Genomic DNA, 13,749 nt, shown 5'->3' on the forward strand with positions numbered 1-13,749 from the left:
TACAGCGACATACTTAGTACTTTGGCGGTGACTGAGGCTCAACTCTGGCCGACGGTGGTGGCCAAGGGGCAAGACCACTCCTGCTGGCCATTTACCTTTCATGCACCGGCTTGACTTCCTTGCAGCCCGGGTCTTGACCATGCGCACATGCACGACGTGGGTAGGCCTTCATTCACTTGGGCTAGGCATTGGAAAACTTCATCAGCACCAGCTAGCTGTCTTGTCTGTCGTCTGTCGTCTGTCTGTCTGTCTGTCTGTGCCTCTGCCCCTCTGCCTGTGTGGCACGAGATCTTCCTCAGTCGTTCGCGAACATGCAATGCAGCAGCGCAGCAGCGCAGCAGGACCTATCATAGTGCGACTGTACATAGTCAGGATGACGGCAGGGACGCCCTCTGCTCTGTCATTGCAGAAAGAATGGTTAGGCTAGCGGGTCCTCGACTTCAAGATTGTGTTCGCCTGTCATTCCGACCCGCTCAAAACGGAGCCTGTTCATCATGTGCCCTCTTTTGAGACGGCCGACAGGCGCTAAGCGGACCGCGTAGCGGAAGTCAAAAAAGGAGGCTTGGGTTGATCTGCTGAGTGACCCGATCCTGCAGGGACTTCCGCCTCTGGTATAAAAAATTCGGCCCTGTAGGGTCAGTGTCGTCCGGCAGCTCCTGGACGGGCTGTACGGGCTGGACGGCCATCCAAATTCCCTTCGGTGACATCCCGTACGGTGAGGACAGGGGATCGATCATCAATGCCAATGAAAACTGCCTTGACTAATATTCGCGAGGTACTGTCTCGGTACAACGTGACGGGACGGGCTTGCCTGGGGGGGGGCTTTCGAGCTTGACGCCCTGTGGCCTGCTAGCCGGTGAGGGCCAATTGAGCAAGGGTGCGAGCTGCCGAGCTGCTCGTCTCGGGACCGCGGACTGGTCGCGCTGCGATCCCTTCCACCCTCTCGGTTCTCGATTGAGAACAGATGCTGCCATAGCCAGCACCCAGCAACCACACAAGGGTTGTCAATGGGCAAGTAGACGCGCCCATGGTCGAGGACTCGGGTGAGACGCCGGCTGCACAAGTCAGGACTCAGGAGATTATTCATCAACTCAGGCACAACCCCAGGGAACCCAAGGACCACCTCGAACGGGGATGAACCTATCCTGTGGTAGGCATTGGTGTGACCCGGGGAGCCTCCTATCTCGAGCAGGGGCGGCCGGAATCTTATTTATTGTTGTATTAAGGGAAACTCTGAGATTCGTCGAGCAATACAGACGCACATAGTACATGGGTGCACAGTAGCAGAGTGTCCAAGGACAGGACAGGACATGATCTCCCAATTTGCAATTCGAGGCCATTGAACGGACCAACCGGTACCTGGCATGATCTGACACCGTAACAGTAAACAGGCCGGAGAGGAGGTCGAGTTCGGGCTGGGTCCTCGCTAGGTGTGTTCGGGCTGCGCTGCTGCTTTGAGCTCCCTGCATCTTGGATCTGCCGCCTGCCGAGCCCGTGATCACTGAGCTCAGGATTGAGTTCCGGAACGCAATCCCCCTCCTTTGCATGATGCATCACCTGCAGCTGGCAGGAGTCGTGAACCTCGAGAGCGAGCTCTCGAGCCTCCTGCCTCCTGCCTCTGGCTCTTACGCCGCGCGAGGCGGTTGGCCGCTGCTCGATGCCGCTGCCCGTAGCCTCAAAAGCTCAGCTCAGCTCGTCGTCGCCGTCCTCCTGGTGCGGCGATATAGGGCCCAGGGAGCGTTGGCCGATTTGTAAAGCAAATCCAAATATCTGTGGTCCCTGTGGTCCTACTGTAGGTGCTCAACCACTAGTCTATAATGCCAGTCTGGCAGCCAGGGCGGTACACAAGCTACATGTGTACAGTAGCGCTGTTGCTGGAGACAACCTTAGAGGCTTTCCGTCACGGCAGGGGTCCGATCTGGCTGCACACGGTGGCTAGCCTGCCAGCCAGTCGGAGTGAAGGTGACTCTCCATCCATTGAACATGGGCGTTCCCCGCAGACTGCAACGAGAGAGGGACGAGGAGAGCGAGAGAGCTCCCTGGCAGCCCAGCAGATGTCCGGGCCGCAAGCCATTGAAGCCTCAGCCCGGGCCATTGGGCTCGGTGAGCACCGTCCAGACCTTGGCAGCATTGTCTGCCGTTCGAGGAGAGTGACAATTGCACGATCGCAAGCTCCCCGTGTGTGGTGTCGACGGCGAGCCAACCGCGCTGAGGGGCTCCGTCTGGGTCGAATTCGTCCCGAATCCTTGGAAGTCGGCCCTCTCTTAGCTGTTCGATGTCGAAAGCGGGGCAGCGAAACCACACCACGCAAGCAGCAGGCAGAGGTGAGGAGGAGTGGGCCAGCTGCCACTTGGTGGGGCACGAGTGTAACTTCCAAGAAAGACCTGAGCACATGGCCACCCACACCCATTTTTTCCCTCTGCCTGGGCTGCTCCCGAGAGAGGTCAAGTGACGCTGCCATGCACTTCAGAAAAGCCCGCTCTCGTACTGGAGGCGACATATTCTCTGACACAAGCTGAGCACAGATCATAACACGCGTACCCGTACTGTCACAGGAGGGTGATGCTCGGTCAGATTCTCTACTCTATCTGATCCGTCCCGCATGCACACCACGTTCCAAGGTTGGCTCCCACCTTGCCCACCGGCCCCGGGAAGCGGATAAGATGGACTAATAATAATAAGAAAGGGGTCTGGAGCCACCATGTTTGAAAGAGCTTGCAAGATTGCTGGGGCAAGTGGCCCTATTTTGTTTTGACTTGCCCTGCCCTCGCCAGCAACAGCAACAGCAACAGCAAACATCAACGACCTCGTGGTCCCATTCCCGGGTTGTCTTTTGGCAATGTCCGTCTCCCACGTCGAGATGCCCATGTCGAGCTGATGCGGAGCTGGCGTAATAGTGGCATTTCCCATCATCGACTGTGCTACTAGGCCAGGGCAGAGCTCCCCTCCTTCTCTTCCCTGCGCTGCGGATGTACTTGAGTTGCATCTCCCAACCCCTCTCTCAGGCGTCACTATTCGCGGTGGCACCCTCTCAGCTCCCGTCCATGATTTCACATGCGTCGAGTGCTGGGGGGGCTGGCGCCCAATCGCAGCGGGAGGCGCTGCCCCCCTCGACGCATCGGTACCTGTGGTGATCCAAACACCAGCTGCATGGGAGCTCAGGGATTAGCTATGCAAAAAGGCGTCTCATGACACTCCCACCGCGCTAATCCTGCCTTTAGTTTGAGGTTGGACTGATCTAGCTTCAACGGCCCATCCCCTGTGTTGTGTTCGGTCTGGAACGGCCCTCCGATGGACTGTCGCGCACAGAGTTCTCGCTGGGCCCGTCTGTGTCTGTCTGTGTCTTTTGCTGACCATGGTTTCTTCGTCCACTTCAGGGTTGATCTACGCCGTAAGTTGTCATGGGGGAACAGCCGTCGTCTGAGGGAAAAGAAGCTCTGGCATATTGCCACAATAGGCAGGGTAGGCCGCACCACACCACATCTCTGAGACCGGACCACTCGGGCCTCACAATGGGTGGCGCTGCTCGCTTGTCGCCTACCCAGGCTTTGCATCTGCTGTGTTCGCCTCACAACCGCAGCTGGCTGATGAGGCTTCCTGTCTCGCCAGATGTGTCTAAGACATGAATGGGTTGAGTCACCCGAATATCGCAGCTTATCAGCACGCTCCCGAACGCACATTCTCAAGCCGCAGAGAAACAGTGAGACTTGCAGAGAGAGAGGAATGCTATGTCACGGGTACGCGTTCCAGCCCATGAGGACGAGGGATGAGGCATGAGGGATGCTTTCAGCTGTCAGGCCAGTATGTACGGTGCTATATGCACAATTCTGTTGTCCAAGGTTTCCTCTCCTGCTGATTGACTGCCTCGCTTTGTCACTGATCAGAAGCAACTTTCTTGGACATGATGATCCCGGTGATTGCTGCAGCTTGGCTTGCGGCTACCAAAGTAACAGCAGGTCCTTCCGACGTGCCTGATGCAGGCCATCTCGCTTCCTTGCGTGTAGTGTTCCGGTGCGAGATTGCTTTAGATGAAGTGGAAGAGGGCTGGCCGGCACAAAGATGCGGATCTCGCACGTTGGCTTTTCCCCCGTTGTGATCTCTTTCTTCTTCGGAGATTTCAGTTTGGGTTGAGCGGCGTTCGAGCTCCGGTTCGTAGGGCTGACACTGGGGGAAAGCCTCCTGGAGCCACCGTTGCAGCTGATCAACTCTTCGGGAACACCTTGCTAGCCCGGTCCCTTTGATCATGACTCGGCCGTGAGCGAACGCCCACCGCCTCAAAACGCGGACGGCCCTGACCTTGTATACGTCGTAGTTGTGCGGACCCAAGCAGCCTGGCGGGCACGCTGAGCCCGATCACCAGCAGCGGCGTCGGAGGTTTCTATCAGAAGCCAGCAGGACGGACCGTCTGACGACGCTTAGGATTGTCTCACGCGAACCTTCTGCTCCCTGCATTATTCAATCACATCGCGGACGGGGGCTACTTATGCTACACAGCATTCCGCCGGATAGACCCGACAGGGACGCTCAGACTCAGCCGTGCTTGGCGCTAGGGAAAAAAAGAAACATCGTGAGCCTTCGTTCCTTGACCGTGTGTATTACCTGGACATCGTTCCTCTGTCAAGCCACGTTGTGCAAGGTCCTTAAATAGCTCCAGCAATGGCATGTGATCGTGGGCTCCGGCGGCGGTGGGGCTTTCCCAACATAGATCGGTAGGCCGCAGGTCAGGTACAAGATCTCACACCTTTCGATTTTTCGGTGAGCCATGGGCACCCACGTAATGATTGGAGAAAGGCTCACCTTGGTCTGGCGCCTTGCCCCTGATTCCAGATCCCAACGCTGCAGCCAGCCTGAGAAGATATTGGTGCTTCATGGTGGCTATGTGGTGACCCATCCCTGGTTCATCAAATATTAGCTGGGACCTCAATGTGGCTGCCATGCGCGTCCCAACAACAAGTAAGTCATTCTCAATGTGCCAGGTGTAACCTGGCGGTACCATGGCCTGCTAAGCAGTCGAAGGGCCCACCAGACACAGAATCTTCCCTTCTTGGTCGGTGAGTCAGCAGAGCCTTCGTCTGGCAGCTTCTCAAGCGATGGCAGGGCCATCTAGTGTACCAGGAGTGTGTGTTACCAAGAGTGAGTTTGCCTGCGTCGGATTGACCCGGTGGCTCGCAGAAGCACATGTCTGGTGTCCTCGCACGCCCAGACTCAGATGGTAGCATCAGTGTCACTGATCTGATTTGATGGTATGCCATTTGCATTGGGCCAACTTTTCAGTGGTCAGTCAGTATGCTGTATACAGGCTACAGTTTGTGTTATCAAAATAGGCGCGGATCCAGAGCCACTGGACCGGATATCGAGCATCGATGAAACATCCATTCACGGCCCAACAGCTCGGACATAACCTTGTTTGCTGTGGAATCGCGGCCGCCGGAACAAGTGCCTGGGAGCTCAAAGCTATGGCGCACATCGTTGTGGTGCGGCCAACAAGCTATCCGAGCTCTTGATCGGTACAGCTGGGTGGCACCACGTCGATGGCCATTATACCGAACCCGCCGGCTGTAAGTGGCCCGTCACAAATGACAGAAATTGACAGAGGCGGCCTGCAGGGCGAGGTTAGCCACCCACGTCTCCTCTCGTGACGTCTACGACCATGCACCGTCGTAATGGGCGCCCAAGAATTGGTGTTTAGACTGCAGACAGCGCACGCAACAAAGCAGCATCACAGCTCGGAAAGCTGCACGCCTTTTTGTCAGCATGCCCTACTGCTTACCCGCCACCGTTTGGGCTGATCTGCCGTGCAGGTGGGTGCGAGGACGAACGGCTCTTGCAGGCGTGCCTGGACAGTCCCACATCTCACCACCACCCAGTGGTCTGCGCAGTCAGGAGCCAGGCGAGCGGTAGCGCCTTACAAACCTCACGTGTCGACCCGATCGAGCGACGTGCAGGGGACTGGTCACCCACCCTCGCCTTCTGCGGGCGGTCCCGTGCAGGCCCAGAAAGAGGGTTTGATGGGCAATGTCATGCATAGTTTGCTGGCTATTGAATGCTGTTATAGTGGATCAGTGCTTTCCCTGCTGGGAAGTCCTCTCTGGATCCAGGCGTCCTATAGGACCAGCTTTATGGATGCTCTCGTAGCACACGCCACACAAGCGAGCTCCATTTGCGGCTGCGTTGGGTTCTATATGGCTTGTCTTGGAATTCTGTCACGACAACAACTCACCGGTGTGCAGAGGTATGCATGGAAAGATAGGTACAGAGGAAGATCATGTTCTCTATGCAAGCACGTCTGAGCAGACTCTGTCACCTGATGCAAGCGAGCAGTGTCGCATTTGAAGAGCCAGCTTTTGAATATCAATCCCTCACGCCGGGTGCGTTATAATTTGGAAGGACTTCCCAGACCGGCATAATTCGACGCTCGGTACATCAAAGGAGGACTTCAACGGTTCATGGAATGATCCGATATCAAGCTCGGGTACGAAGCTGATAGGTTTTGCACGCGAGGCGATAAAAGTACGCTTCAAGCAAATAAGCTTTCGGATATTAGCCTGAGGCAACGTCGGAGACATATTGTTGAATCGATATGCAGTTTACCGCGCGTCCTCCGTCTGGTAGCAGTCACGAGTGGTACTGCAATTCTTGCATGATTGACTGCCCCTGGCATGTTTTGGTTCATCTTGAATACCACTGGAGTAGTTCTAGAACCATTATGATCCATGGCGGCAGTTTTATAATGGGTATCGGTTACCCAGACCCGTAAAGAAGTTTTTCGGTGAGCACTTATCCGGCCGCTCACTATGTCACCAACAAGCTGAACTGTATTCAAAGCCGAGGAATCTACTCAAAATCTACAATTCTGTTCTCCGATTGAAATTGTGGTGAAACTTCCTACTATCTCGTATCTTCTGATCCAGTCGCTTATGGTGCCAAAGCTATCATAAGTGTGGCTGCTGTTCAGCGGCCCACACGGAAGACATGGCAGATTCCTCATGTATTTATAAGCGCGGAGGTCTGTGCACATGTATAATTCAGTATCCTGTCATAGAAAGCTATGTCATCAGTATGGAAGCTCAAAAAACCATTGTTGCGCAATACATGGTCAAACTTTTAGGCTTTCGCGGGCCAAGAAGATAAAACCGGAGCGATTTCGATGTTCTGGAGACCAAGTTTGTAGCCATTTCTTGAGAAACTTTGTTGATAGACTGTGAGCAGCCGCTTGTGCACCCAAGGTCATTAAAACTTTACTCGATGAGACCCTAAGTGAAACACAATCAAGGCGAACAAATCCAAACATCACCCACTCGAGTTCCAACGCGTCTACCAAGCCTGGCCGTGGATTTAGAAAGCCTTCAATTTGTTATTTGAGCTTAGGTCTAGAACATGTTAATATTCGAGTTTGGCCCCGAGGAAACATTTGGGAATATCATATTTTGTGCTATACCTTTTCAGACGTTCACTGATTTATTCGAGCGGTTCGCGATTCGCCAGCTGCCGTACGTTGAGCATCATTACTAAGGGAAAGAATCAGGGAACTGGTTAGAAAGCGAAAAGAATCGATGGCGTTGAAGCCCGCAAGTACAAGCTGCTTCTACGGTCACTAGGCGTAGTCGACATCGCAGTCGAATATTTCTGTCGCTTGCCATTGCTATTCCAACCCAATTTAGATCATACTGAGATTCCAGCCAAAGGCTACTGCGTATAGGAAATAGCAGGAGCTGAGCACATACGGTATGAACGCGCGGCGAACAAATTTCACGGCCACGTTCATCCATGCCAGCCAATCGATAGACTTCGAAACACATCTCAATAGTGATTCAATGCCAGCATTTATTATATACAGGAATAGATTATTCGTTCATGGTTGTCTGGAATTCTAATCTGCAGTTGTGCAGACGCCTCGGTCCTCTACTTCGATACGCGAGCCAGGGTTATCTCCAGGGGCTATTTTGAGAGTGCTAGCATGAAATCTTGTCCTCTGATAGCTAGAATGCTCCCCGATATCTCCAGTTTGTTCGCAGGTTTCGCTACTCATGTTCAGGCCTCGCGCCTGGCCGAGCTAAGTGTCGGAGACGCTCTCCTCACGATGTCGCCCTTGCCGCCGAGCCTCTTCGGCGCGATGTACCTGTCTTTCTGCTCGATGTCGACCGATATCTTCTTGAACACGCACCTCTACTGGTCGGTTCTCACGCATTCTGAACTCTTGTTCGTGACGACGAGCTTGTTGTTCACGTAGTCTCTGGCGTTCGCGCAAATCCACTTCCCGCTGGCGATCAACTTCCTCGTCTGAGAAGTAGTCTCCTGACGCGTGCGAAGGGCCCGAGGACACGCGCACTATTGGTACGCTCGGCCGTGGCGGCACGACAAACGCGGCTGCGGGTCGCCGTCGCCGGAAAGGAGGGACCCGGTATTCTTCTCCATACTCCATGTGTGGCATTGGCGGTGGTACTTCGTCGCCGTATTCGCCGTAGTCGCCGTATGCGCCATATTCTCCGTATGGACTGTTCCTCACCGGAAGCCTGTGGGTGGTGACTGGCGGTCGACCAGGTGGCGAAGGGGGGCGAGGAGGTTGACTAGATGAAGGTCCATGCCCGTATCCGTGACCAGACATTCGAATTTCGATCGGTTTTGTGTACATATGAGGCCCTGGGGGCTTTGGTACTGGATCATGTGGAGGGCTGTCATCATCTGGTCCCTTTGGCCGCCTATATCCAGAGCCCTGGTATGGTAACTTGTGCAAGAAATCTCTCAGATCATCCTGCGACTTTCTATGTCCTAATGCCTGGATAGATGAGAATGCCCAGAGACAGATGGCGATGCTGATGCACAAAACTGCAGATGCAGATATGAGAAACCAAACAGGGTCTGAGTCGACAATACTGAACACAGCCTTGTGTGATAGGCAATCAGTTCTCAGCATTGCAGGCTACACAAAGGCTGCGAGACATTACTTACTGCTACAAATGCAATAGGAGTGAAGAGTACGGTAAGTGCTGTGAACAACATCATGATCCAGTTCAGTCTTTCGCCAGAAAGACTGAACTCCTGTTCCGAGTTGCCATGTTATCAGAAGAAAGAGACTATTATGTCAGTGAAAGACGAAACATACCAATTCCAATGCTGCTTTGAATCTTTCAGAAAGAATTTGATACTTGGTTTCAAAATCGTTCAGATCTTTCTGGAGAGTCTTCAGTTCCTCTGAAAGGGCATGTGTCGTGGCCCACAGCGGGTCTAATGCGATTTGGCCAGTAAGCAATCGGCCAGAGCAAAGCAGGTTTCGGATTGGAGGCTCTCACAGCTCAGGTTTCTTGGGTCTCCGTTGAGTTTTTGAATGTTGGCAAGCGTTGTCCTATGCACGAGGATGTCTTCTTGACAGTAAGACATGTGCATGAGAGATTGATTCAAGCGAAAACTCCGCGAGAAAACACTAGACCTTCTCTTCTCGTGATCAGAAACCTATTGGGTCGTGGCTTAGTATCTACTGAATCCTTCCTTCGTATTCATGTGTGATTTCTGGAAGGCACTTACGACTTTCATATAAATCTCTTGATACTGATAGAAAAATGTTGTGAAACTGTTGAAACACTCATACAATGCTACGTAGATAAACAGTGGTTGTGTTTTCAGAGCGTCGAAGAGTAATTCTGAGTGACGTCTGTTGAAAAAATCCTTCAGACGTGAGGCAAAATCGCGCACATGACGGTCCTCAGCCCGAAAGACAAGGACTATCAAAGAAGAGGCGACTAATCGAGGTCCAAGCCTTATATCCCCAAGCCTACTGTCCTTGTGACAAATCCAGGTTCCTACCGTTGTCTCGCTCTTTGTGTCTCCTAGAGTCAGTGAGCAATAGATGTCAGTTACTGAACCTCTTGAATATGGAGCTGTTTGATGTGTGAAGTTCGTGATTATGATACATACTCGTGATTCGATCATCATTGACGGCTGCTAAACCCCCTTCATATCTTCCGAGGCGACCACCGAGGCCACGGAGCCTCAGGCACGACCATATGTCGAGTGGGTCACTGTCTGGTCGTTGTGACACAATTTCCTCTGGTGGCTGATAAACCCCAACCTGGCCAACGTCCCAAGTCATCTTGTTTGGGAATTTTCTACCCATAAACTGGGTTTCGATCGCTCTCACCGCCTGTTCATCGTCGTGCTGCACGACGCTACATGCCGAGAAGCCTTTGTCAGCAAGCTTAGCTCAAACGTGGGGATGAAAGTAGAAGACAGAGCACAGAATTAGCTTACAGAACCACCACGCCATTGTACTCATCACGGCCTGGGGCTGCCTCGGGAACTGGAAGGGGAAAGCTTCTACCTGCACGTTCAACTTTGCAATACCCTGGGCCTTCGCGCCTGAGGTCGTCGCGCAGGAGAAGCGATATCCCCAGCATCTTGCCCAACTTCTTAAAATACTAGGTTGCGCACTAGCGGCATATATGGAAATAAGCCAACAGAGTCAATCCCACGTATAATGGAAGATTGGCAAGAGGTCTTCTTATAAGACTTAGCGACCTATGAACGACAGGCATTCGCGAAGCAGGCAGAGAAAAATTCAATCCAGCCGTATGGTTACCCGGCTCGGCGTTGATTGCTTATCAATTTCAGCCTCTTCAAGAGCTGACGCCGGCAAGTCCATGTGCATTCTCGTGCAGCCACTCTAATGCCATCTGGGCAGGAGGGTGGTGTCACCGGTCCAATAGTAGCTATGAGGAGGGTTAGGATCCATATGGCAGCCAATGATTGTATGCGAGGCTCTGAAGCTCGCCGGTAGTGTACGCCAGGCCCATAAGCACTTGTGAGCGGGGAAATACAACTTTAAAGGCCCATGTAGAAAGCTGAGCATGTTATTACACCGAGGTGTGTAGGGATTAGTGCGCGCCGAGGCTTTACGGACCGATTGAAAAGACCAATGCCTAGGTATATGACGTGGACGATCTCTTAGAAAAACCTTATACGATTTTATAAGATTGCAGGAATTTTAAATAGAAAATCATGGATGGCCGCGAACTTCCAGTGTCTCTGTGGTTACAGGTGAATATGCCAACACCGAATAACAATCCGAACCCTGACATGGGATCTGCCGTATCAGGTTCCAGGATCCCATCTTATGCTACGTTTGTTGCCGAGCTTAGTTAAAGCCTTACGGTAGTGAAGTCGAGACATCTCAAGTATTCAAAGCCCTTGAAATCGTGTCGCCAAGTTTGACTGGAGCATACAATGCTCTGCAACAAATCACAATGAGCACAGTAGTAAGAAATTCGTGGTACTATCTTACTTGTATGTTTGCCTGCATCGGACTACAGGATCTGCCCTTGTCTTTGTTTCCTGGTACACTCAAATGCTTGCTTATGGTCTCAATGGTCACCACAACTCTATATATGCTATCAGTTTTTCAAGCTTGAGTTGTCTACTATCGTCCCGAGGTTAACTAAATCCTGTGGCCCTTGATACGAGATCATATCCCATGTTTACCGAAGCTTCACGAAACCAACATCTTTAAAGCTCGAGAAGAGGTTCATGAAACTGATATCCCTATAGTGCGAGCCAAAACTTCACCATAGCCCTAAGACGCCACGCGAGGCTCGCAATCTTAACCAGAATGCCCTACCAAAAAATAACTCGAGAGTAAGAGTAGCTCCAATTAGTTACTTAAGCAGCCATGGGCTCTGGTCTCAGCGCGTCGTGGCGACCTATTTGAAGACCAGCATAGACCGTCGAGATCGAAGCATCGTGCCATAAGGAAATTACCTCCCTCGGCCAACAGCTCCATCTGGGCCAAGTGGATGGGTGCTTGGTCCGCGGTGATACTTGCCCAGACTAAAAATAGCAGACTCCACTGACATGTTTGACCATTGACTGCATATGACTCGATGAACTTTTGTTCGTTTCGGTGGCCTCTACTGAAGGGATATTGAGCTAGTGCTTAAGGCGGCCTAACAAATAATGGGTACCGCTTATTTTAGTCGTGAGTAATCGGAGTGGTTCGGCAGACATGCTGGCCTACCGCGCCTGAAACCGATCGACCGCTTTGCCGTTGATTCTGCCGAATATGCCTGTTCACGGCCGGAGGAACGGAAGGAGTCCGAATGATTCTCTTGCGAGATTGAGACCATGACTCAACGACGTTGCCAGTAATTTCGGTACCAAAGCCTCGCGACAGGACTGACAAAGCACTCCAAGCCTGCTGTTGTGGTGTAGATCGTTCTTCTATACCCATTCACGGTGAAGAGAGGCGGTTTGAAGCGAAGCGGTGACACAATAAACTTTGAGTTTTCACCCGGACAGACTCTTGCAGGTTGACAGTCATGAATTGTGCCCTGGTTCTATACCAGGCGCCATTAAAATTAACACAGAGAATGAGATTGCGCCCAAGGAACTTTCGAAGCCTGGACGTGCTATCAGGCTTACTTATAGACATCGCCAAAGAGCCAGTTCCGCCCCAAAAACGCGTCGCAAAATGTGCTTGCGGCATCTCTGCGCATGAAGGCACATCGATATGTGCTCATGCAACCTGCGCCAAGCACGGCACACAGAACGTCGTAGGGCTGGGTGATCGCCCGTGCCCGTGAATTGACTGGATGAACGAGCCGCTTCATATAAGGTCTCTCTCTGTGTAACAACGAAATATAGCCCGCCTATATATTGGATTCTATAGACCCGTGAAGCGCGCGAGTATCGAGCCTGCCGCTCGGCTAAGACACGTCAGAGGACTATAACTTTAGCATACATACCACAATGACTTGGTCGTAGCCCATGGCCGGCGAAATGCATCCTGTATTTTCCATAGAAGCTTAGCGGTGGCAGGAATCCAGGCAGTCTGCTCTCGCTCGACAACGACACAATCGCGACAAATTCACGCAGATTCTCCAAGCAAAGCGACACTCGTCGCATACACAAGGCCCAGTCGGACTGCCCTGGAGGACCCGTTGCCTCGACCTCCGAGACAATCCCGTCGGCACACCCAGCTGACAGCGACAGGTCGAACTGGGAGAGGTCAATGACGCCTACACAGGCCGTCACTTTCGACATGTCAATAAAGACGTACGATTTCCAGCTCAGGATCGCGCGCGCGCCAGATCCGAGAGATCTCGGTGCTGCCCTGACGCTTGTCTAGCCCCCGGCGTGGCGAGCCCACACGCACGCAAGCACCGCAACTACACCTTGCGGTAGTGTCCCATCGATCCTCCATTGCGTGCAGAAGCGTCCACTTGGCCGCATGCGCCTTGAAACCGAGCTTATCTCGAGCTTGCGCTCTCCCTGTGGCGAACATGGCAGTACTTCCCCAGACAGGCGTGGGATGGACCGCGCCCCCACTGGGCGAGCATGAACGATTGTCGATGTATCATCGCGTGTGGTGACAGAGCGATGCCGCTTTCGACACCGCCTTGGAGAACCGGTACGAATAGCTACCCTGAGACGAGATGGTGTGCCTGCGTCACATCTGTCTCATGGCTCCTAGAGACGGGAACATCCGCAGTTGACGTGGCACGGCGGCAGTCTCTGATGCGGGGCGCCGGAGGGTCTGGAGCCGGCTGCTGAGAGTCGGGCAGTGGGAACTTCCGCTGGCATATTTGACGGCGGTAAGGCAAGCTGAGATGTGTGGGTAGATTCAACTTTGAGTAAGTAGGATGTTAGTCTGCGTTGAAAGGGGCGACTATTGCGATGATACTATCCACATTGCATGGACTGTAGCTGGTCATTTCGACCGCGGGGTGATGGAGTATCAGTCCCCATCAGGACGCAAGCTGC

General features: G+C 52.9%; 2 protein-coding genes across 2 annotated transcripts; both read right to left on the reverse strand.

Annotated features, from left to right (window-relative positions):
- Window positions 1-8,031: 8,031 nt before the first annotated feature.
- J7T55_004676 (uncharacterized protein) lies at window positions 8,032-10,391 on the reverse strand (the record flags this gene model as incomplete). The annotated part of the gene is made up of 9 exons (XM_053130391.1): window positions 8,032-8,103; window positions 8,165-8,884; window positions 8,950-9,039; window positions 9,104-9,225; window positions 9,291-9,343; window positions 9,587-9,719; window positions 9,774-9,824; window positions 9,913-10,163; window positions 10,246-10,391. 9 exons carry the CDS (start codon window positions 10,389-10,391, stop codon window positions 8,032-8,034), a joined length of 1,638 nt encoding a protein of 545 aa, XP_052991603.1.
- A 2,013-nt stretch (window positions 10,392-12,404) lies between these two features.
- J7T55_004677 (uncharacterized protein) lies at window positions 12,405-13,270 on the reverse strand (the record flags this gene model as incomplete). The annotated part of the gene is made up of 3 exons (XM_053130392.1): window positions 12,405-12,574; window positions 12,732-12,984; window positions 13,046-13,270. 3 exons carry the CDS (start codon window positions 13,268-13,270, stop codon window positions 12,405-12,407), a joined length of 648 nt encoding a protein of 215 aa, XP_052991604.1.
- Between the last annotated feature and the right edge of the window lie 479 nt (window positions 13,271-13,749).

This window comes from Diaporthe amygdali, assembly GCF_026229845.1.
Source record: "Diaporthe amygdali strain CAA958 chromosome Unknown NODE_22_length_803717_cov_65_427750, whole genome shotgun sequence".
In the NCBI taxonomy this organism is placed as follows: domain Eukaryota; kingdom Fungi; phylum Ascomycota; class Sordariomycetes; order Diaporthales; family Diaporthaceae; genus Diaporthe; species Diaporthe amygdali.